Source organism: Dendronephthya gigantea, unplaced genomic scaffold (genome assembly GCF_004324835.1).
Source record: "Dendronephthya gigantea isolate DGI-Jeju-01 unplaced genomic scaffold, DenGig_1.0 000043F, whole genome shotgun sequence".
NCBI lineage: Eukaryota > Metazoa > Cnidaria > Anthozoa > Malacalcyonacea > Nephtheidae > Dendronephthya > Dendronephthya gigantea.
Genome location: NW_021163053.1, coordinates 612689 through 636473, shown reverse-complemented (window position 1 = coordinate 636473; position 23785 = coordinate 612689). Strand labels below are relative to the sequence as shown.

Here is a 23785-nt window from a genome sequence, read left to right as displayed (position 1 = left end):
CCGCTTGGAATTATTTTCCGATATTTAGAACAACCAATGCATTGAGACCTTGTCAGCAGTCGTGTAAAGTATAAAGACTAGTATTGTTGCTGACCTAACTATTCGTCAAAGTTTTGCATGTGGAATCATCTGTGCACTGAGACTACTGAGGATCAGAATCCTACCGTCGGGCGTGGCCGGACAGTCTCCAAATAATTTTTTATAGGTGCGCCTGTATTGCAAAGGGATCCTAAAAGTTTATAAGGAAACATTGCAGCTGTCCATTGGCGAAAGATAAGAGATGTATTTGTTTTTACATAAAGTGATAGTCACTCATAAAAGTCGTACTCGTAAAATCCCGGACTTTGCAACGCTGAGCCGTACTTTATAATAGTGGATATTAGGTCTGATGGGAATACTTCATGTAATTATTTTAAAATGCAATGTCATTGGTGATTGGTGAGAAATAGAAAAATAAAAAACTGGAAATATTGGAAGAGAAAGAGTAATGAGATGTTTCATACAATGTTTTTTTTTAAAGTACTTTAAATCATAACGGAGAGTATTAAAGAAATGAGTTTCAATGACGACCAGGATGATTGCCCAGTCTTGATTCCAATCAATTCAAGTTCAGTTGATGGCAATGACGGTATTAATGAGAAAACATCTGGGAAGTCAGACTCATCTGAAAAGCGAGTCCCTGTCACGATTGTTACAGGATTTTTAGGTAAAAAATTATTATTATAAATGGTTATATTAATGTTAGGAGTTTTCCAAAGTCAACAATGTTCTATAGACTGCATAATTATGCGATATGCCATATGCCATGGTATATCATATAAGTGATATAACCAGGGAGCAGCGTGGCAGTGTTTTCAAACAACGTAGCATCAAATGTGGTACAACAACTGCCTAAATTAGACAAAACACTTCTCAATGTTTCGACCTGGGGGCCTTCGTCAGGAGAGTTAGTCACAGTTGTTATACCACATTTGATGCATGGTATATTATATATGCATGTTTTGTATGGATTAACTAAGCTAGGTTTGACTATTAAATTTGATAAAATATTAAAGTAAACAGACACACTTCATGATATACACTGCTACAGTAATTTAGATTAATTATAACTTGGTCTCCAACTCTCCATGAAATAAATCTCGAATAGTTGTAGGTATATAGCCTAAATCAATTATGTTTAAATTCCATTCAAATCTTTAACTTTTTTCTAACATTTTTTACTTTTTCAATCACTAAACCAGGTGCTGGAAAGACTACACTGTTGAATTTTATTCTCACAGAAAAGCACAATAAAAGAATTGCTGTTATTCTAAATGAATTTGGAGAAGGTGAGTTCCTGTAATAGCTGGTTATAGATCAATATTTAAAGGATATATTGACTTTGGTATATGCATGTCTTGTTGAAGGTTCAGCATTAGAAAAATCTATGGCAATTGGTCAGGGTGGTAATCTTTATGAAGAATGGCTGGAACTAAGAAATGGGTGTCTCTGTTGTTCTGTCAAGTATGTTGCAAAAATGATTGATCTCTTATAATCCACCACAGTAGAATGCGAACAATGCATGATGAAGTACCTTCCCATGTTGATTTGATATTTTTGTGTCCATTGACTGCGAAAACAATGAATTACAAAATATATGGGTAATTATACTACCCTGAAATTTGCATAGCAGGACTTAATTTGATATGCTATTAGCAAGATATCATTCTATATCACAAGTAACAAAACCACCAAAAGAGTCCTATTTTGTGACCAAATTGATATACTCCTTGTTTTTTGACCAGAATGTACTTGTCGTGAAATGAGAATGCCAACTTAGTGTATGAAGCCAGATTATTATTTAAGCACAATATATTTATTGCAAGTGCATGTAACTGCAATAATTCTACTGTCTAACTTACATTATTAAGCAGCCCATTAATTCTTTGTAACCATACTTGCTGTATAACACAAGACAGTTATTAATTAAGTTACAATGTATTGCCTGTGTTGATCACTGCTCTCCCCCCAACAAAAAGTTCTAATCGAAATGTTTCTTCAGCCATGTATGTTCTATTGCTTCTATAAATAATATCTTAAATAATTACTCATAATGCACTTTTTCCCACATTACAATCAGAGATATTGGTGTAAAAGCAATTGAGAATTTAATGAAGAAGAAAGGAAAGTTTGATTATGTTTTACTTGAGACAACTGGTTTAGCAGATCCTGGACCTATTGCATCTATGTTTTGGATGGATGATCAATTATGTAGTGATCTATATCTTGATGGTATGTAGTTACCACATGACTCAAAATGCATTCAATTCTTATTAGTCTTGCATGGAAAATTAGGACCATATTTGACTATTTTACTATCTTGCATAGCAATCACAAAGCTACTAAAAAGTTGACTTGTCCTCTCCCATATAACAGTTCTTAATATTTCTATTAAGCATGATTATCAAAATTTCCACAGTTAAACAGGAGTTATAATGTACCTATCACCTAATGTTTTCTAATATATTGTATCTAATGTTTTCTATTAATGCAAGCTGCTTTGTGCAGAAATTTGATTGCAAATTGTTGCCAAAATACCTGCAAGACCTTAAATGGAGACAGCTCCTATTGTATAGTTAAGCAATTTATGTTGGAGCTATATGTTTTCCTTTTAGGGATTGTGACAGTAATCGACGGAAAATATGGTTTGAAAGTAAGCACTTTATTTTCTATAACTTAATTCCCACGTCGGTCAACATTTAAAGTTGAAGCAGCCCACCAAACAATGTTGATTCATAAAGTTACATCATTGAATTATCAGTGTATTAATACAGTGACAACTATTTTGAATCAACATATTTGCTGGGCTGCCTATGATATAAGACTTTGCCTCAAATTTAGGTGCTTAATTCTTAAATCTGTGTGTTTGACGTAATTTTTAACAAAATATCTGTGACCACAGTATGTATATACATTTTCACTAAATCACTCAGGCTTTTATTTTTCCCCTGTTAATGATTCATTGTCTCTCATTCTAAAACTAGCTAATTTTACCCCATTAGTCACACTGATGCATGGTATTAAGGAATGTGATATAGCAAGTGGCGATTTTTTCTTAACATTTGAGTTGTCTTGTAACTACCCACGAAACTTCAAAATGTTCATTCTTTCAATTCAAGCACCTGACAGAGGAAAAGGAGGAAGGAATACTCAATGAATGTGTCAGGTAAATGTACTTGAAGTATTGTTTAAGAAGCAGTGTATGACGAAAATATCAAGTGTTTCTATGAAACAAAGCCGAGGAATCAGAGAAATAAGATACTGCAGTATGATACTACATGTAGATACAGTATGTGTGAACACACTGAATCCCTCTCCACTGACTGATATATCTGTGCCGTATAGAAACCAGGATTTAGTACCTGCCGCAATAGGAATTTTTTTTACAATTTCTTAATTTCTTTTCTCCGCAACCTATTTTATTTAGACAAGTTGCTTTAGCTGACGTTTTGATCATTAACAAACTCGACTTAATAGAAAAAGAAGAACTGGCACAACTACGAGATTTACTAAGGTATATTATTAGGCCTGAATAATAACTTTTGCTATATAAGTATAGTATGGATTGTGTTAGTATAATATATTGGTCCTTACTCTTTATTCACTCTTGAGCCAATGGCATAATCTCCATGCATGTTCTTGCTTGTATTTACATATCAGGTTTAAATGAATTTTATAGAAGTATAAACGCAACGTGTACTTTCAAAGAAACTCAAAGATCAAGGTGAATATATTCATTTTGTATTTCATTCATTTTTACACATAACAGCTAGTGTATCATACTGTCAGCATTCGTCTGTGGTATATATCTAAACTGAATTCTTTATGGTTTTTTAAATGAAAAGTTGAATGTTCATGGCTTGGGTTTTTCACGGAGGTTTTTGGAAGCATTCTTGTACTCCAGGGGCCGGTTTTATCAACCCCGTTTAGCTTAAACGGTGAATAAGTTCAAAATAGAAAACAGGTCTGGTCCTGTCGTCATCAAAGAAATTTTCTTTCCCGCCTTCTATCTCTGGGGCTGGTTGTTTTCGGAAGGTGGATAAAGTTATCCACTGGATAGTGATTATTTCAAACGTTCAAAGAATTCTCACCACTTGATATGGGCAAGATTGAACTCCACAATCTCGAAGTTAAAATACTTTTTAACGATTACAAATTTAATATTAGTAGCTTTATCGTTTTTCAGAGGATGAAAAACTCACTATCTAATGGATAACTTTATCCACCTTTCGAACAACCGGCCTCTGGACACGATTCATGAAAGAAAGTCCTGAGATTGATACTCGAAGAAGATATTCGACAAAGTACTGACATCCAAAATGAAATTGTTGTTACAGAACGCCTCCTTCCCCAACCTTTAAGTACAGTAAATCATTTTGACAATTTCAACTCTCACTCCCCTCTTCTTTTATTGTAGAGTGAATATAGAAGAAATTTTGGATTTACATGTTTTTGATAACGTGACGAAAATGTGGGTTTAAAGAGAAGTAACGTTTGTTTTATTGTGTTTAATATTCGATATTTATTCACATGACTTTGTTTTACTCAATATTTTTTGTTTTTATTTCAGAAACAATGAGAAACTACAGATGTTTCACCCACCACAAGCTTCGCCACATATTGACAAGGTAAAAACTAAGAAGTTTATATTTTACCTCAAATAGTCTCAATGATTCAATTCGTGCATGTATGTGTCTATAAATTGTTTTTAAACGATCATACTATGAACATATATATATATATATATATATATATATATATATATATATATATATATATATATATATATATATATATAAATATACATATATATACATATATATACATAGTAATGGTTTAATGCCGGTTCGTTTTAGCTTAGTGGTAAATTGAGTGTCCGGCTATGAACCTTAGGTCAATGAAACAAATTTCTTATCAAGATTTCATTAGTCACTGCATCGTTCTCTTAAACCCTAAGAGGTAATTGTTATTATAGTTTAGCCTTTTATGTTGAAAGGACAAAGACCGCTGCTGACTTTTATGATCCCTTAAAGTTTTAGGCGGATATTTCTACTTAACTACATGTCGGCACTAAATGTTCTCAAATATCTTTTCGATCATATCGCTTTGGTAAACAATGTTTGTTTAATGAATATATAAGATTTCTCTTGTGTGTGGTCGTAATTACTGCATGTTATCTCCAGCAATGCCGGTATACTCCTTTGTTTGTAGTTCTAAGACTAAGGGCCAGTGGCACTCACATGTATGATACGGTACATGCTTGTAGATAGATTGCATGCTTAGGGAAATATTTTCATATGAAAGTCGGCGTACAAATATTTTCTTTTTTTTTGTACATCAAGTTGTACATCTTTTTTTTGTACATCACATTTTCTTTGTAAATGCTAATAGTTAAAATTATAGTTTATTTTATGTAACTTTATATCCACGCAGCAGCTGGCCCAATATACGATATGATTAAAAATTTTTATATCTTGAAATGAAAACCAAAGCTCCAGGCTGCATCGACGGAAAAATTTAACGTCGATATATGAACAGCAGATCAATGAGAAAACCCTGCTAGGTATAAAATTTGACCCCTCGTCAGTCTGTGTACACGCAAAGACGCATAATTCATACATTGATATATCTTTTTATATATATGGCACAATCTAACGCGTGTCTTATCCCTTTACATGCATGGCATAAAATTACCATTTCCTAACAAATGAATTTAAATGAGCGTGTAATGGTAAGAAAACAATAAGTCGTGATTATGTAATTTCACATATAATCATCATCTTGATTTGTTGAAATGATCAATCTGTGACAGGGGTTAATACTATTGTCTTTGTTTTGCAAATTTGAAGCTCGCAGCGTGTGACAATCTGAGGACGATATTGATTTAATATCGCTGCCTGAAGTATTTAGTTGTAAACAGCGCCGATGAGAAGCAGTCCTTTCTTACTTAAAGCTGACATTTAATATAGCAACGAAATGATTAAAACACGTAATTTGTTTCCACGAATCATTGCGTTGATCCTACTCACTCTTCAAGCTGGACTGCTCGATTATTTTCTTGTCAAGCATCAAAATTTAAAATGGCTCGCTTGGATAGTCACGGATGTATTCATAGTAATGGTGTGGACGATGGCTATGCTGGGCTCAACAATACCGATTTGCAGCTTGTTTCGAGGTTGGCTGGTTAAGAACCCAAAAGGCAATGACTTCACAGCGACGTATGTTGCCTGGCTGGCTTACGCCTTACATTTTGCTCCTCAGGTTGCAACCATCTTCAAAGTATTTGCCGACGAGCTCGACAGAGAGAGTTTTCTCAATCCGAACTTTTTGAAATTGACGTTGTCAATAACACCGATGTTATTTGTATGTCTTGTCTACTCACATCATAAGTCCAGGGAATCGTTTGCTAGAAAAACCTACGTTCAGATTCTTGTGAGTTCTGTGACACTCGACCTGTTCGATTCCGTTGAGATATTAGAGTATTTGTTTGACAAGGAATTTATATCGTCGTCCATCGAAATTGCAATAATCGTATTTGCTTGTGTTAACTTTTGTCTACCTGTGTTAGCACTTTATGAGCTAAAAAACAACGAATTTCGCGAAACAGGCCAAGTTCCTACGGTGTCATTCAAGCTTCTATATGTATGTTCATTTCTTTTCCTCGTGAACATACCGTTCTTAGTGATTCGTGCTTACTTGTGGCACACGTACAAGCTGGATGTATCCATTCTCTTTGCAAAGAATATTCTTGGTATTTATTTTGGTTTTGCGGAGATCTATGAATATTACAGCGAGACGAGGCCTACGCAGTGCCATGGCTGCGACGAAACATTTGCTAAAAGTTACATCAAGAATCACATGAAAACGTGCTTGGAGAAAGCTGAGCAAACTGAGTTAAGGGAGACGGAAGAACAGACGATAGAAAACGTCAACGGACAACAGAAAACTTATCTCTAATGAGACGTTTACTACATGATTGCACATGCAGTTTACCTTAGCTACATATTAAGCTAGGATGGGATTATGCACCTGCATGCATATTTATTACAATATTTATATAGCTACTCTTGTTATTTATAAACCTTAATATGTTCAAATATCACGGCTGGTTATACGAAAAGAAAGGCCAGGGTGTTTGCAAGTTTTTGCATCAATGAAGTTCGATGACTAACTTATACGACGGTTGCGTGCACGCGCGCTCATTATTATACGTCTTCTCGGAGTCATGATCATCGGATTATGAAATGACGAACAGCAGTTTGCCATTTTAGATCATATGGTTTGAAATGATTATCTATTGTACTGTACTTTTAGGAAGATGAATAAAAATACTTTGTAAGTGTATCTAACATTGTTATAACATGTATTTATATAATAACCTTCAAATTGTCTTTATACTCCCGACGGCTGGACTAGTCCTGGTTTTTATATCATTTAGTGATATAATCGGCCAATCAGAAACGTTTATAAACTTCATTTAACTAGACACAAAATGTAGTAGATGGCTGTAGGCTGTGGAGAGCCCTCAGTCGGTATTTTGAAAACGTCCCAAATAGAATTGCCCTTATTAAAAAAAAGTGTCCCGAAAATTGCCCGTGCATGCGTTTGCTTTTGTCTTTGTTTACTTGACATGTCGAAATTGTATTATATTACCCTTTTATTGCATTCTAATTTTAGCCAGATTTGGATTAGACAATTTGAGAAACTCAGCAGCACGTCTGTCGCGAGACGAATGATTGGAAGAAGGACTATTCGTTTACCTTCATTCTAATGCCGTAAAAACAATCATTTTTAAAATAAATCAGTATAGTGCAGAACGTATGTCCCCTATCGTATGGCAAGTATGGCAAGCCAAAGTGGACAAAAGTAGGTCGAGTATAGTATGCGATAGTCGAGTTGTGTATATGATAAGCGAGTACTGTATACAATAGTCGAGGATACACATACGAAGTGATCGAGATAAATGAACTATAATTGAGCTTTATGAACGATATTCGAAATTATTAACGACAATGGAGTTTTCTAGCGACAGCCGAGATTTTATATACGATAGTCGAGTTTTACGACGGTCATTTCAGTCAGCGGACTTGTACTCTTCCGCTTCTTCTTGGCGGGAAACGCGACAAATATGGCGGACGTTGAAGAGCTGCGGAATTTTCTTTTAAGTATTCAAAATCTTCTCAGACACTGTAGTCAAGCGTATCTGAATAAAGATACAGTGGGTGCTGAATATTGCAAAAGCAAATTACAAAATTATGGCGCTATAATTGTTGCAATGGCTGTGGCAGAGTCAGAAGGTGAAAATGAAACGGCTCTTTCTGGCCAGACTGGCGTTTCACTTTCAGCGCTTCTTTCCGAATTGTTGTCTGCTATGGAAAATGAACAAGTAAAGTTATCTGAAGTAGTGGAACTATCAGTAGCAGAAAATCTAACTAATGTACCATCAACGTTGCCGAGCACAGGAGGAAGACCTGCTTTTGACATAAAGAAGGAACACGTTGAACAATTAAGAGATGCAGGTATGAACTGGAATGCCATCTCAAGATTTAGGGATATCAGAGAAAACATTGCAGAGAAGAAGAGCTGAGTTTGGGTTAACGTCAAATTTTTGCACTATAAGTGACAGTGATCTGGATAGACATGTTGTAGAAATCCTACAATTAACACCATATAGTGGTGAGTCTTGTGTCAGGGGAGGTTTGAAAGGGCGACATATCCATGTTCAAAGAGAAAGGGTGAGGGAAAGTATTCACCGTGTTGATCCTATTGGGAGGAGTATACGAAGAAGATATGCCAGTGTCTCGATCACAGCTTGTTGCGTGTTATCATTTTGCCGCACAACAAACGACGGCGAACTGCTAGTGTTGCTTGGGATAGATTGCACGTTTTCATTGCGAAATATGCGTCGTGTTTCTGCCTCAACTTGCGGCGAAATAGCGTCTGCTAACTCACTTATGCGATCGAGAAGACGATTTACAGTCTGAAGAGGATCCGCCATTTATGGAAATGAGTGATGGGTTAGGTTATAAAGTACCCCATAGAAGTATATCGTGTCCGCTGACCGAAATGACCGTCGTAAAACTCGACTATCGTATATAAAATCTCGGCTGTCGCTAGAAAACTCGATTGTCGTTAATAATTTCGAATATCGTTCATAAAGCTCAATTATAGTTCATTTATCTCGATCACTTCGTATGTGTATTCTCGACTATTGTATACAGTACTCGCTTATCATATACACAACTCGATTATCGCATACTATACTCGACCTACTTTTGTCCACTTTGGCTTGCCATAGGCAAGCCAAACTGGACAAAAGCAGGTCGAGATGTGTACGCGATAAACGAGAACTGCATGCAATATATGAGAAATGTATACTATAGTCGAGAAAAGTGTAAACGACTGTCGAGAATTGTAATTTTAAGTCGAGAAACGTATACGATTGTCGAGAGTTTTGCTGCTGTGTGCGATAGTTGAGAAAATGCAAACGATACTCGAGATTTTCGCCTGTGCCTTTGGTCAGCGGTACGTGGTCGGAACCGATGGAATTTAGTGTGATCATTTAGAAGCGTCATGGCTGCCAACGTGGATGAGCTGCAAAATTTTGTCAGTGCTCTTGATAGTTTGTTTCTTCAATGTCAGAGATCTCAATGTAATCGGGATCCAATAGGATCAGAACATTGCAAGAACAAAATGGAAGACTATATTCTTATCGTAGTTGCTATGAAGACAGCTGTAGATGAAAATACAGCGCCAAATTCGTCGTTAAGAATTTTGCTTGGTAATTTGATTGCTGCAATGGAAAGAGAACTCGAAAAGTTAGCTGAGATTGTCGACAATTATCCCATCGAGGAAGTAAGAAATGTTATTTCGCTTTTGCCTAGTACGGGAGGAAGACCTGCATATAACGCTATATATTTATATCACGCCATATCATGGCGGTTGGTCATGGCATTTTCAGCTCTCGTAGACTTTGTCATGTTCTGTATTTTTATCTTATTCTTGGCAACCTATCAACTTACACATATTTCCGTAAGTCTTTATCATGTAATTCAACAGTTTTATTAACCACAATAGAAGCCAATATTGTGACAATCAAGTGTTATGGTAAACGGCGAAGATCAACGGTCAAAACGCGACCGTTAACGAACCAAACGATCATTATCAAAGGTACTCGTTTACTGCTACATGCGTTTTTTGCTACTTTACTGTTGCAATTATCTGGCGATGTTCACACTAATCCTGGTCCAATTACGGCGTCAAAACCTTACATCGAAAAGAAACGATGTTTGTTATTTAATGCACGCAGTCTGTGTAGCATTAACAAGCATGTGGACGGAACACTAGTAAGCAATTTATCTTCTTTCCAAAACATGGTGTACGCGGAAAACCTGGACATTGTGGCTGTTACCGAAACATGGCTTAAAGACAGTATTGCTGATAAAGAAATACTTCCGCACGGGTACGATATTCTGCGAAAAGATCGTGCGTCGTTTAAACGTGGCGGTGGGGTCTTACTAGCACTTCGCAGCGATATTACTTACAACAGAATAACATTAGGACAATGGTGCGAGAGATTGGAAATCATTGCGATTGAAATAGTGGAAAATGATTCAAGAAAGAGCCTTGTTTCAGTCTGCTATCGTCCACCTAACTGTGACGCTCACGAATGGCTTGACTTGTTTTCGTCGTTTTTACAAGTTACAGAGAACTATGACAGAGCATTTATTACTGGAGATTTAACTTTCCAGATCTGACATGGGACTCTCATATCAAATCTAACAGTTATGGAAATGTCTCGGCTAATTCTAATGATTTTCGTGAACTTATGTGGGATCTTTATCTCCAACAAGTGAATTTGTTTCCAACAAGGATGAACAATCTCATTGATCTAATTTTTACCAAGTGTCCTGAAACTGTGTCTGACATATCAAAGGTCGCGGCGAGAGAATTGAATCTCTTTAGTGATCATGATTTGGTTTTCTTCGACATCTGTTTAAATCCAAGATCGTTATTTTGTGATAATCGAACTGTTTTTAATTATCGTTTGGCCAATTGGGACGGTTTGTTTCAAGAGCTTGCGCAACTCGGTTTTGCTGACGACAGTGGCGTAACCGTTGATACACAGTTTGCAGACGACACTAGCACAACTGCCAATATGATTGACGTTGACGTCACTTGGCAACACTGGAGCGCACGATTTTTAGAAACAGTTTCCCGCCATATACCAACTAAAACAATCAGAAGGCGCAATACTCCACGTGGTTTGACAGCGAGGTGAGACATCTATTGAAAAAGAAAGAAACGGCCAGAAGAAAAGCAAAATCAAGCGGGAGAACTTGTCATCTAGAGAAATACCGTGCACTCCGTCGTCTAGTTAAGCAATTAATCTCACGTAAACGCAATGAATTTTCCAGACTTGCCCAATTTATTGAGATCCAACCCTAAACAATTTTGGTCAGTATTCAAAACAGTTTCCAATACATCCACTGCTCCAAATAAACTTGAGTGGACAAATGACAATGCTACAGCTACTGCTGAAAACCCCAAGGACATCGCTGATCTTCTGAATAACTACTTCTACTCTATGTTTAAACCACCATTGACTGACGAAGAATACGAACAACATCCTCATTCTCTTGATGATACATTATTATGCGAGCCGTTAGATAACATCCGTTTCACTCCGCAAGAAGTGCATAGAATACTAACTTCTCTTGACATCGAGAAAGCCACCGGTCCTGATAAAATCCCAGCGTTACTACTGTGTGCATGTGCGCCACATATCGCTCCTTCTTTGTGCCACTTGTTTAACAAATCCGTCTCTTTGGGAGAATTTCCAACTGCCTGGAAACTATCAAACATCGTGCCAATTCCCAAAGGAGGATCCAGAAAATCAGTCACCAACTATCGCCCCATATCCTTGTTGCCAATTGTTTCAAAAGTTCTCGAACGCTGTGTATACAACAAATTAGTTGAACATGTCTCTGTTCATTTACACCATCTCCAGTTTGGCTTCATGAAGGGGAAATCAACCACCTCACAGCTCCTGCGGATCTTCCATGAAATCGGCAAGGCACTTGATACTCGAGTACAAACTGATGCGATCTATTTAGACTTTGCAAAAGCTTTTGATCGAGTTGATCATCGACTTCTAATCCAGAAACTTCAGCGATATGGGATCTGTGGAAATTTGCTACGGTGGTTTGAGAGCTACCTATCGGGTCGCCACCAGAGAGTTACCGTGCTTGGTGCAACATCCAAACAAGCAAGAGTCCTCTCTGGAGTGCCACAAGGATCGATCCTTGGACCACTGTTGTTCCTCATTTACGTGAATGACCTTCCCAACGTTGCCACGTCTTCATCTTCGGCAATGTTTGCGGATGACACAAAGTGTTTCCACACCATCGAACATCTCAAGGACGTGCATGATCTCCAAACTGATCTCGACAACATTTGTGAATGGTGTGATGTTTGGAGAATGGATTTAAACGGGGGGAAATGCAGTCACCTTCGCATCACAAGGAACTTAAACCCGATTGATTCGTCCTACAGTCTAATGGGGACAGCAGTTAGGAACGTAACCACCCAGAAAGATCTCGGAATTCTCGTCCAGCACAGCCTCAAGTGGAATGATCATGTGTCTGTTGTGTCGAGCAAAGCCAACAAGATGTTAGGATTCGTGAAAAGGTCTTGCCATGGTATGCATGATGTACGCGTGCGTAAGGCACTCTACACCAGTCTTGTACGTAGCCATTTCGCCTACGCGTCTGAAGTTTGGGCTCCGCAAACAGTCACCCTAATACAACAACTTGAGAAAGTTCAGCGTCGAGCTACCAAATTCATATTATCACTGCCATTCCGGACCAATATTACGTACAAGGACAGGCTTTTGAAGATCGGTCTGCTGCCCCTAACCTACTGGCACGAATATCTGGACATCATGTACCTATTCCAACATTCCCAAGGTGACCCCAACATCTGCACTAAACAATCAGAACGCATCACAAGACGATCAGACACCACAGGTCGTTACACCACGTTTAATATACATAAAGCAAACACGACAACCTTTCAGAACAGTTTCTACTGCAGAACCCCAAGAATTTTTAATGAATTACCAGAACATCTCCGCGACTCCAAACTCTCAATCTCTAAATTCAAATCTGAACTGTTTAATTATTATAACTACCTCACAGAACATGTATATGACGTGGACATTCCGCAAACGTTTAAGAGTGTATGTGTAAAATGTAATTCGTCTCGTCCCTTGTATAGTCTAAATGTAAAGTTGTGTTGTTGAGAGTTATCCATGCATGTTCAACATATTGTGAAACAACCTTGTATTGTATAATATTTTGTAATAATGTCCACCACTAATGTTCATGTAAATATTCTTATTCTATTTAGTATAATTGTACTGTAAGCAAGGGACCCCATAACTGGAGTTAAAACTCTGTGGGGCTCACCAGCCAAACATGGCGAAGAGTATAAATAAATAAATAAATAACATCACCAAGGTACAAATCGAACAGTTGAGAGAAACAGGGATGAAGTGGTGTAACATTGCAGAACTTTTGGGTGTGTCTGAGCGAACCCTTCAAAGACGAAGGATAGAATTCGGAATTGAACCAAGTTTCTCAGAAATTTCAGATTATGATCTGGATAATCAAATAAGAGAAATTCTCCAATTGACACCATATAGTGGTGAGTGTTACGTCAGAGGTAGTTTAAAAGGAAGACAGGTAAATGTCCAAAGACATAGAGTTAGAGCTAGTATCCAAAGAGTCGATCCAATTGGTAGGAGTATACGAAAAAGGTATGCAATTTGTCGACGTGTCTACAATGTTCGTGGGGCAAACCATTTGTGGCATATTGACTCTAACCATAAATTGATATCATAGAGATTTGTAATTCATGGTTGCATTGATGGTTTTAGCAGAACAGTTATTTACCTAAAATGTTGCACAAACAATAGAGCAGACACTGTTCTTCGCTTGTTTGAAAACGGTGTGGGAGAGTTTGGCCTACCATCTAGAGTTCGAGGTGACCATGGCGTCGAGAATGTTGATGTGGCAAGATACATGGTTTATAACAGAGGCACCGATAGAGGCAGTTTTATCGCTGGTAGAAGTGTGCACAATCAGCGTATTGAGCGATTGTGGGCAGAAGTCAACAGAGTTATGACAGCGCTATACAAGGATTTGTTCAAATTTCTAGAGAGAAGTGAACAACTTGATTCCCTTAATGAAGTACACCTTTTTGCTCTTCAGTATGTTTTTCTACCTCGCATCAATGTATCCTTAGCTGAATTCCGAAGGCAGTGGAATCATCATGGAATGAGAACTGCCAATCATCAGTCACCATTAGCATTATGGCATACTAATATGATAACAGTCCCAGATGATTCGACAGTAATTAACTGGGAATCCTATGGAATTGACTACAGTACCTCAGGACAAGCAATTCAAACAAACAATAACATTGTTATTCCCAATTCAGATATTGAACTTACTGAAGCACAACTCCATTACCTGCAACAAACGGTAAATCCTTCCCAGGATGATGGGAATAATGGTATAGGACATTTTTTAAATACAGTGGACATAGTTGGTGATTTTATTTCTGAGGAAACAATAGACATTTGAATTGTTTAATTAACTATAGTACCAGTAAAAACAAACATTGAAATTACATCAATCCCATAAACTATGTAATTTATTTCATTAAAACAACAAAGAACCTGCAGTACAAATTTTCTGCTTAACAATGTTAAAGTGATAGTTGTAATGTTTACATTATAATTGTACATCTGGAACAGTATCAGTGTTTATACTTATGAATTATAAAAAAATTCTTTATTAAACATACTATAAAGGCCACAGACATAAATCACCCTTTCAATGTGCTTCGAATATTTAGTATGATAAAATATCCATTGAAAACTTTGGAAAAAACATGGAAAACACATGATAAAAAAACTTGAAGTGCAATCAGCAAAAGCCATGTTTGTTACCTTGTTTAAACTGCACATTAAAAATTTCGTTAAAACTGAAATTTGAGAGGATGCAAGTATGAAACCTTTAACTGTTGTACTTCATGAATAATTCCCATTCTGTTGTAATTACCATCTCAATCATGCTTTTTTCATTAAATACATGGAAGTTGCTCTGTACCTAAACCAAACAAAAACTTAGACTACTATACATCGCTTAAACCAGTTTGTACTCTACACAATGTCAAATGACCATGACTGATACCCCCTCATAATGTTTAGGAACTCTTCAGCAAGAGCCAAATATGATTCATAAGTTGAGGGTAGCTCAATTAAGGGGGCACATGTACGAGCAATGGGCCGTCTTTCCACACCAGTGAGGGTACTGAATGTAACTGTGATTGAATCGCAGGTGATGATATCACTTCCTGTGCAAAAATGCAAGAACTTTGCCAAGGCTTGGCCTTCCAGGGACTTCACAAATCGCTTCAGGTGGGCAAGACTCTCTCGTTCAGCATCATTGGAAGGCTCTGCTCGAAATAGCTTTATAATTTTCTTTGCAGTAGGGGTCTTGCTTTTATACAACTCTTTGAGATCCTCAAAGGTTTGGAATGCTTTATGCTCTTGTAACATATGTAATATAGGAGCCCAACAGTTCACAATATATCTTGGTTTCTGTATCAGCTCCTGATGCGCCAATTCGTTGATTATTTCTTTAATATTTTCCTGCGATGCTACTCTAAAGCACTTCAAAGAAGACAAAAAGTCACTGACATCTTCAGCATCTTTGTCAAAGCTATCACCAAGACACTGATCCAGAACATCCTGGTCTTCAGCTGGGATATATTCTTTGAATGTGGCAAGTAGAAATTCCGTTGTGATGCATTCCTCCCCAAACAAGCATGATGCCATGAACAGAGAAGAAAGTTGAAGTGGGAAATAACCATAATTCTTGTATCCATAGACAAGAATACGAGCAATAGCTTGCCATTCACGTTTCTGCATATCGTGCCTTATGAATGGTGTTTTCTCCTTCCTTCCCACAGCTAAAGACATAAAACAATTGTCCCAAAAATGTGTCAAAACATCCAATATAACACCCTTCCCTTTTCCTTTCTCTGGTTCACCACGTGCATCGATCACAACCACATCAAGATAACTGTTCAAAATGCTTGGGTCGGGAAATATTTCAGTTAAATCTTTACGGATGGTGGATCGGTGGACAGTGACTGTTTTGGGAAGCATTGGAGTGTACATTGATATTAAATGCAAATCAGCTAAAAAGACGAAGTGAAGAAATTAGTTTATTTGTTACAGGTTAATTAGAACATAATATTTTTAGTACATCAAATTCCTACCTTCATCCATATCAGAAAAAACCTGCCCTGTTTCAACATCAATAATTTCCTGCTGTGGACTATGAGTCTGATCTTCATGTTCACCAATTTCTTCATCAACAACATTGGGTGGAGCTGGTTGGGTGTTGACATTAATAGAAGGGTTGTTAGAGTTGACATTTATTTGATTAGGTTGGATCGCTTGGGTCTGTTGGGTCTGTATAGGTTGGGTGTTGACATTGGCCTGTTCGGGTTGGGTGTTAAGACAAGGCAGTGTAGGCTGGCTATTAACATTTGTCAGGAAAGGCTGGGTATCAGCATCGGTTGGAGGGTGATTGGAATTGACATTTGTTAAAGGGGGGTGGGTGCCTGCATTCATTGTAGTAGGTTGGATGTCAAAATTGGCATGTTGGGACTGGGTGTGGGAAGCAGGTATGTTGGAGTTGAAATTAAATGAATGGGGATGGGTGGTAACATTGCTTTCATCAGTTTGGCAATCCAGAAAACACTCATCTAATTCTTCTTCTTGAGCACAGGTTGACAGAGGACTTGACAACATATTGGTTTGCTAAGGATGATAAAAGTATGTGGACAATCTCATCAAAAGTTTACTACAAACTAATGAAAACAGGATAAATGCTCATTATCACAGGAATTTAAGTCATTAGATTGCAATTAGTTTAAATTAACAATATAAAATACCTGTGCTACATTTCCATATGAGGCCAAGTCAAAGAGTTGTTGATTTGGGCGGATATAAACAGGCTTATTTCTATACAGCCGCTGTAGCATGGCACCATCTATACCATGCTGTCCAGGTGCCAGTGATGGAACCACCAGATGTGAATGAACGGAAACTAATAATTCAATATCCACACCGGGTGGAATTTTACCATCAAAAGCCTCAATTATCGCTCTTTCGACTTCCATCATTGACTGACTTTTTGTAAATCTGCACCCTGAAATAACGTGACCTCTTTCATTCAGAGCGAGACGTGTTCCTTGCCGGGGTACGACTTGGTCGTCAGGGCCACTTAGTAAAACCAAATCGCGCAAAAATGGCTTGTTTTCGCTAACGTTTGGTTTTTGTTTTCCCTCCTTGCGAGTCGAGCGCGAAGGTCGTTGACCTGGAAAATGGTGTCTTACTGAGTAAGGTCTATATCTATTCGATGTTGGTTCACTTGATCTTGAGGTGGAAGGTCTTGAAGTAGATGATGGTCCGATGCTCGCATTATTGCCTGTAAAAGTGCGCCTCACCTCCGACTCGGTGTCGATTTGATTTGGTCGTCCTGATATCGCATCAGACAGTTCCCCGATTCGTGAAAACAATTGCCTTATGATATCGTTTGACTGTTCACGATTACCGTCCCGGTTCCCGTCTGCCATATTTGAATAATATGAATACTTAATCAGCTATTTTTTGAAAATTTTTGAGTCTATAAAGAATACTGCGGAATACTGCGGTCAAAATGGCGAACGTAAAGCCAAATTAAGCCATAGGTAAAACGCATGCGCGAGTTCCAAAAATAGCGGGAAAATGTCACCAAAACAACAAGCCCTGTCCTATTTGGAGTCATGCAATATTTGTCAATTTGTCATATTATATTCCGACCACGTACCGCTGACCAAAGACACAGGCGAAAATCTCGAGCAGCGTTCTCACTTTTAAGGAAATTTCCTTAAACTAAGGAAATTTTGATCTTATTTCACCTTTTTAAGGAATTGTTTGAGGAATTTTATTTTTTAAAGAATTTCTAGAAAGAATTTTATCGAAATTATTTACTTTCGTTACAAAAGTCATAAAACTGAACAAAACATGGCAAAAATTAAAAATTGTTACTCCATTTAATTCATGGCAAAAATTAAATTGTTACTCCACACTAATTTCTTCATCTTTTGACTCCGAGTCCGACATGCTCCCTTCTCAACCTTTGTCTTGATTTATATATTGTTTATAATAACGATAATAATAAAACAGCTTTTTACACTAACTAATATAAAACCAAAACAATTTTCCCGCCTTTTTATGGGATTATGCAATAACCAAGGTTAACAACGAGGAAACCGGTCAGTGACGTCAGGTAACCACGTGACCGAATGGGAGGGGCGAGTGGAGGCAAGGTGCGGAGCAGAGCCCGCAGAGGGCATTAACAACTCGTCGGCGAACGAGCGATAACGTCGGCAACAGCAGCTTGTGGTAAAGTGCTATTAGTAAATTTCTTTCTTTCTTCTTTGGTTTACTCTCTTCATTTGCCTGTCTTTTCCACCAACAAAGTTGGTGTGAAGGGTTAGCTCTCGGCGGGGGGAGGGGGTGCGTGCTCAGCTTAAGGTACCGTAGGGATCTCAACTGGCTCCAAGTAACAGCACTCGTTCCAAGCCACCCCTCCCGCGAGCGACGAGCTAACACCTAACCATCCAATCGGGTAAGTAAGATGGAGGAAGGTGTTAAAGTAAACTACACTAGGTCCCAGGCTTCATATCTGGGAACCCTGAGATTTAAGGAAATTTTACTCAATCTGAGGAATTTTTGTCCTTAGTCTAAGGATTTCTAAACAATAAGATGTGAGAGCCCTGATCTCGAGTATCGTTTGCATTTTCTCAACTATCGCACACAGCAGCGAAACTCTCGACAATCGTATACGTTTCTCGACTTACAATAACAATTCTCGACAGTCGTTTACACTTTTCTCGACTATAGTATACATTTCTCATATATTGCATGCAGTTCTCGTTTATCGCGTACACATCTCGACCTGCTTTTGTCCAGTTTGGCTTGCCATACTATCGTCCTCGTCTTCAAATATGTGTCTGCATGGCAACAACCTTCGGCGGCAATCGTATTATCAAAGTGTCAAGTGTCTATATTGTGCATGGAGAGGCCCGAGATAGCGTCTCTCTCTTTCACAATGGTTGTACAGAAAAAGGACCGAAACAAAGTGTATTCAAAATATGATTAAATCACAAATTATAAGGCTGGTCTAGTCCATATACGTAAATTAAAGACATGCATTTACATATACTTTCAGTAAGCAGCTTCAGGAGCAATATAATTTTGCAAGATTACTTAATACATCCGTTCCAAAATTCGTGTTCTGAAAAAATGGTTTGAAAGCAATAAATTTGGAAGCTAGTCATTCCATTTCGTTAGGTGTATTTTATAATAATTGTCGCAGGATGAAAACAATCTGGTTTCTTGTTCTTGATTACCGATTTACTCGATTGAGCGCCGCCCCCGAATGAGCGCCGCACTAATTATTTTCAAATTCGACGCGCCGTCAGAATTGTTGAAGACGCTATTGTTAAATCGGTCTTTAGAATTTTCGTAATTAAGGCGCAGGTCAGTCGTGAAGGTAGAGATTCCAGTGATTTGTGCGATTGGTTTTCTGTAAAATGTCCAAATGCTTACAATTCACAAATAATTTTTTTTAAAGAGCGCCGCCCTCGATTAAGCGCCGCATCTGAAGTCCTAAAAATTTAAAGAGCGCCGCGGCGCTCAAACGAGTAAATACGGTATTGTTAATCTCAGTCCATTTTTAGTGAAGATCCTGATCCTAACAGCGGGGAATATCATTCAATAAATCTCCCTGTATTCGTTGTATATTATATGCCAAAAATTACTTTCACCAGCAGACAATTTAATGAGATATATATCTCTATGCGATATATTTCTCTACATCATCTAATCAACTTGACGCGTTTCATGACAGCTAAACAAATATTGAGTATACAACAGTGGGATCAGTGTTTTTTCTTAATCAGATCATGGCTTCAATTAATCAAAATTTCTCTTATCTCTAGAGTGTCAGAACCGTGAGTTTAAATGTGGAAGGTGAAGTGGATGACGATGAGTTTGACACTTGGTTACAGGTAGTCGCGATATCCTCTTACCGTCGTATTTAACTAATACTTACTGAGACGAATAGCTGTTTCAGCATACCTGTAATACCGACAAAGATACTGGCCGCCATTTTATTAAAACTCGCTGCGTGATTGTGGCGTTGTCGGGCGTCCGTATTCCATGTGACGTAAATTCCAGGGGTGATCAATTCGAAATCGAGATTTTGTAATCCGGCAGAACGCGCTGGTTCTTCGCTGTATGTTTGTACTGTTAACTTTTGAAAAACTACTTTGTGCTTGGTTGCAAATATGCATGTCCTGACAATTTGTATCAATGGTTGATATTTGTGTTACATAAGCATCGAAACATATCAGGTTGACTCTTAATTAAATCACTGATAAAAGAAAATGCCCATTAAAACCTGAGAGTGTCACAATTTTACAAAAAACTCGCCGGTTAAACCAATTTTTTAACTGATTAAAATCTTCACAGGAATTACTCTGGGAGAAGAGTTTTCGTAATCCAGTTACTGGCAATCGGATGGATATTTTGCGATTTAAAGTAAAGTATTAAACAACGTTTTATAGATTCTAAATTTCCGTTTGCCAGAAGTTTAAGAAAACACTCCTAAGTCTTCTTCATCCGTCGTGTATTTGGACAGGTTGGAACGAGAGATATACTTGTAAAAATAAGGCAATCTGCCCTTACCAATAATAATCCATCATACCAACTGTGCGTGTGTCTATGTTATTTTGTAATGTGGAGTTCTAATCTCAATTACTTGCACGAAAGGTGTATATGAGGTCGATTAACGGTTGGGTATTTAGCAAACCGACCATCAAAAGTTTGTAAATGTTTTTTTCTCCATAAAGGCACTAATATCATTTCGCGGTTTCCGTGAAAAAGTGATTGTTCAAGCCGTCCATGAACTGTTTGATAAAGTACCCACGGAAGAATGGGTGGACGATGAAAAACGAATAAACCGAATCATTTTTATTGGTAAGAAATAGAAGATACTTCATTCTCTACATTTCATACTGGATTTTATAGTGACAACTAAATTCTATATTCATATAATATGCGGGAAAAATGTCATAATTTTTACCTCTTTTTATGACAAATAATTGTTTTTTATTTAACCAGGATCTAACCTGGACAAAGAAGTGCTAGAAGAAAGTTTTGTCAAAAACTGCTTAATTCAAAGTGACAAGAATTCTGCTGAAAATTGAACACAGAATTCTCTATTTCTTCTATTATACAGGGTGTCCCAAAAAAAACGCAACACTTAAATATGCATGAATATTAATATTGTTCGGGTTTGCACCATAGTTCAGCTAAAATGACTTTTAGAATTGTAAATGAAGGATTAAGAGCCATTTTCAATTCCCAGAGGTGCATGCTTATCTATTGCGCTTTAGAGCTGTATTAATGTTCTGCATATTTAAGTGGTTGCTTTTTTTTGGGACACCCTGTATATACATTTTATTTATTATACACGTATAACAACCTAACCAAACTGTATGTAGTTATAAAACTTAAGTATACAGCTGGTTTATATTCATATGTTCATGTCTCCAGTGAGAGACGACAAACTCTTTCGTTTTTCTCTCCTCAAACAGTAGATTTTAAAAATTTAAAAATTTCATATAATTCGGTATATGTCAAAATTTCATAAAACTTTCAAGATTTCAAAAATTTTAGTAATAAATTTTACAAACTTTAAAAAAATTCTAAAATATACCGAAGTAATTTTAAATGCTCCAAAAACCAACTAAATTAGTTGTAGTAAATATTTGAACCCATTTCCAGCATTTTAACAAGTTTTTACAACATTTTGAAACAATGTTGTTTGTCAATTCTGAAACATTTCGACGTAATTTCAACCGAATTATGAAATTTCAAAAAATTGACGAAAATTAGTATTTTTCCTTTGGTCCACCGATTTGGCTGAAATTTTGAAATTTATCAAAGTATGATTTTATGTGTTCAAATGTATTGTTTTCATGAAAGAATGCAATTCTAATTAATTCTGAACCATTTCGACGTATCTTCAACCGAATTTTGAAATTTCAAAAAATTGACGAAAATTAGTATTTTTCCTTTGGTCCCCCAATTTGGCTGAAATTTTGAAATTTATCAAAGTATGATTTTATGTGTTCAAATGTATTGTTTTCATGAAAGAATGCAATTCTAATTAATTCTGAACCATTTCGACGTATCTTCAAGCGAATTTTGAAATTTCAAAAAATTGACGAAAATTAGTATTTTTCCTTTGGTCCACCGATTTGGCTGAAATTTTGAAATTGATCAAAGTATGATTTTATGTGTTCAAAAGTATTGTTTTCATGAAAGAATGCAATTCTAATTAATTCTGAAGCATTTCGAAGTATTTTCAACTGAATTTTGAAACTTCCAAAAATTGACGTGGATTAGAATTTTTCCTTTGGTCCCCCGTTGCCAATTTGGTTGAAATTTTGAAATTGATCAAAGTATGATTTTCTGCGTTCAAATGTATTTTTAATGAAAAACTGCAATTGTATTTAACTCTGAAGCATTTCGACGTATTTTCAATCGAATTTTGAAATTTCAAAAAATTCACGAATATTACAATTTTTCTTTTGGTTCCCCGTTGCCAATTTGGTTGAAATTATGTATCGTATCAAAGCATAATTTTATGTGTTCAAATGTATTGTTTTCATGAAAGAAAGCAATTGTACGTATTTCTGAAGCATTTCGAAGCATTTTCAACCGAATTTTGAAATTTCAAAAGATTGACGAAAGTTAGGATTTTTCCTTTTATTCCCCGTTGCCAATTTGGTTGAAATTTGAAATTTATCAAAGTATATTTTATGTGTTCAAACGTATTGTTTTCATGAAAGAATGAAATTCCGAAGCAATTCGACGTATTTTCAACTGAATTTTGGAATTTCAAATATTTGACGAAAATTAGATTTTTTCCTTTGGTCCCCCGTTGACGATTTAGCTGAAATTTTGAAATTTATCAAATTATGATTTTATGTGTTCAAATGATTTGTTTTTATGAAGGAATGCAATTCTAATTAATTCTGAAGCATTTCGAAGTATTTTCAACTGAATTTTAAGACTTCAAAAATAGACGAGAGTTAGAATTTTTTATTTGGTCCCCCGGTTGCCAATTTGGCTGAAATTTTAAAATTTATCAAAGTATGATTTCATGTGTTCAAATGTATTGTTTTGATGAAAGAATGCAATTGTGCTTAAACCTAAAACATTTCGACGTATTTTCAAAATTCAAAAAAATGGACGAAAATTAAAATTTTTCCTTTGGTCCCCCGTTGCCGATTTGGCTGAAATTTTTGAAATTTATCAAAGTATGATTTTATGTGTTCAATCTATTGTTTTCATGAAAGAATGAAATTCTAATTAATTCTGAAGCATTTGGACTTATTTTCAACCGAATTTTGAACTTTCAAAACATTGACGAAAATTAGGATTTTTCCTTTGGTCCCCCGTTGTCGATTTCCCTGAGATTTTGAAATTTTTTTTCATCAATTATTTTCTTCCTTGTCAAAATTATTTTTCTTGTGTTTTCCACAA

The 23785-nt window shown here is 36.7% G+C and overlaps 4 protein-coding genes across 4 annotated transcripts; 3 read left to right on the top strand and 1 right to left on the bottom strand.

Annotated features, from left to right (window-relative positions):
- The first annotated feature begins 433 nt into the window (after positions 1 to 433).
- Positions 434 to 21537, top strand: LOC114527065 (COBW domain-containing protein 1-like). Its single transcript, XM_028548650.1, has 14 exons — positions 434 to 706; positions 1242 to 1328; positions 1407 to 1503; positions 2120 to 2271; positions 2655 to 2692; positions 3159 to 3205; positions 3467 to 3553; positions 3719 to 3763; positions 4457 to 4510; positions 4610 to 4667; positions 20170 to 20238; positions 20702 to 20770; positions 21082 to 21208; positions 21353 to 21537. Exons 1-14 carry the CDS (start codon positions 553 to 555, stop codon positions 21436 to 21438), a joined length of 1170 nt encoding a protein of 389 aa, XP_028404451.1. The 5' UTR covers positions 434 to 552; the 3' UTR covers positions 21439 to 21537.
- Positions 5759 to 7453, top strand: LOC114527066. Its single transcript, XM_028548652.1, has one exon. It carries the CDS (start codon positions 6016 to 6018, stop codon positions 6994 to 6996), a length of 981 nt encoding a protein of 326 aa, XP_028404453.1. The 5' UTR covers positions 5759 to 6015; the 3' UTR covers positions 6997 to 7453.
- On the top strand, positions 13950 to 14862 carry LOC114527067. The gene has a single exon (XM_028548653.1). It carries the CDS (start codon positions 14124 to 14126, stop codon positions 14685 to 14687), a length of 564 nt encoding a protein of 187 aa, XP_028404454.1. The 5' UTR covers positions 13950 to 14123; the 3' UTR covers positions 14688 to 14862.
- LOC114527064 lies at positions 15244 to 17828 on the bottom strand. Its single transcript, XM_028548649.1, has 3 exons — positions 17074 to 17828; positions 16393 to 16939; positions 15244 to 16311 (listed from the first exon to the last, which is right to left on the bottom strand). The coding sequence occupies exons 1-3, from the start codon at positions 17755 to 17757 to the stop codon at positions 15269 to 15271; spliced, it is 2274 nt and encodes a 757-aa protein (XP_028404450.1). The 5' UTR covers positions 17758 to 17828; the 3' UTR covers positions 15244 to 15268.
- Positions 21538 to 23785: the final 2248 nt, after the last annotated feature.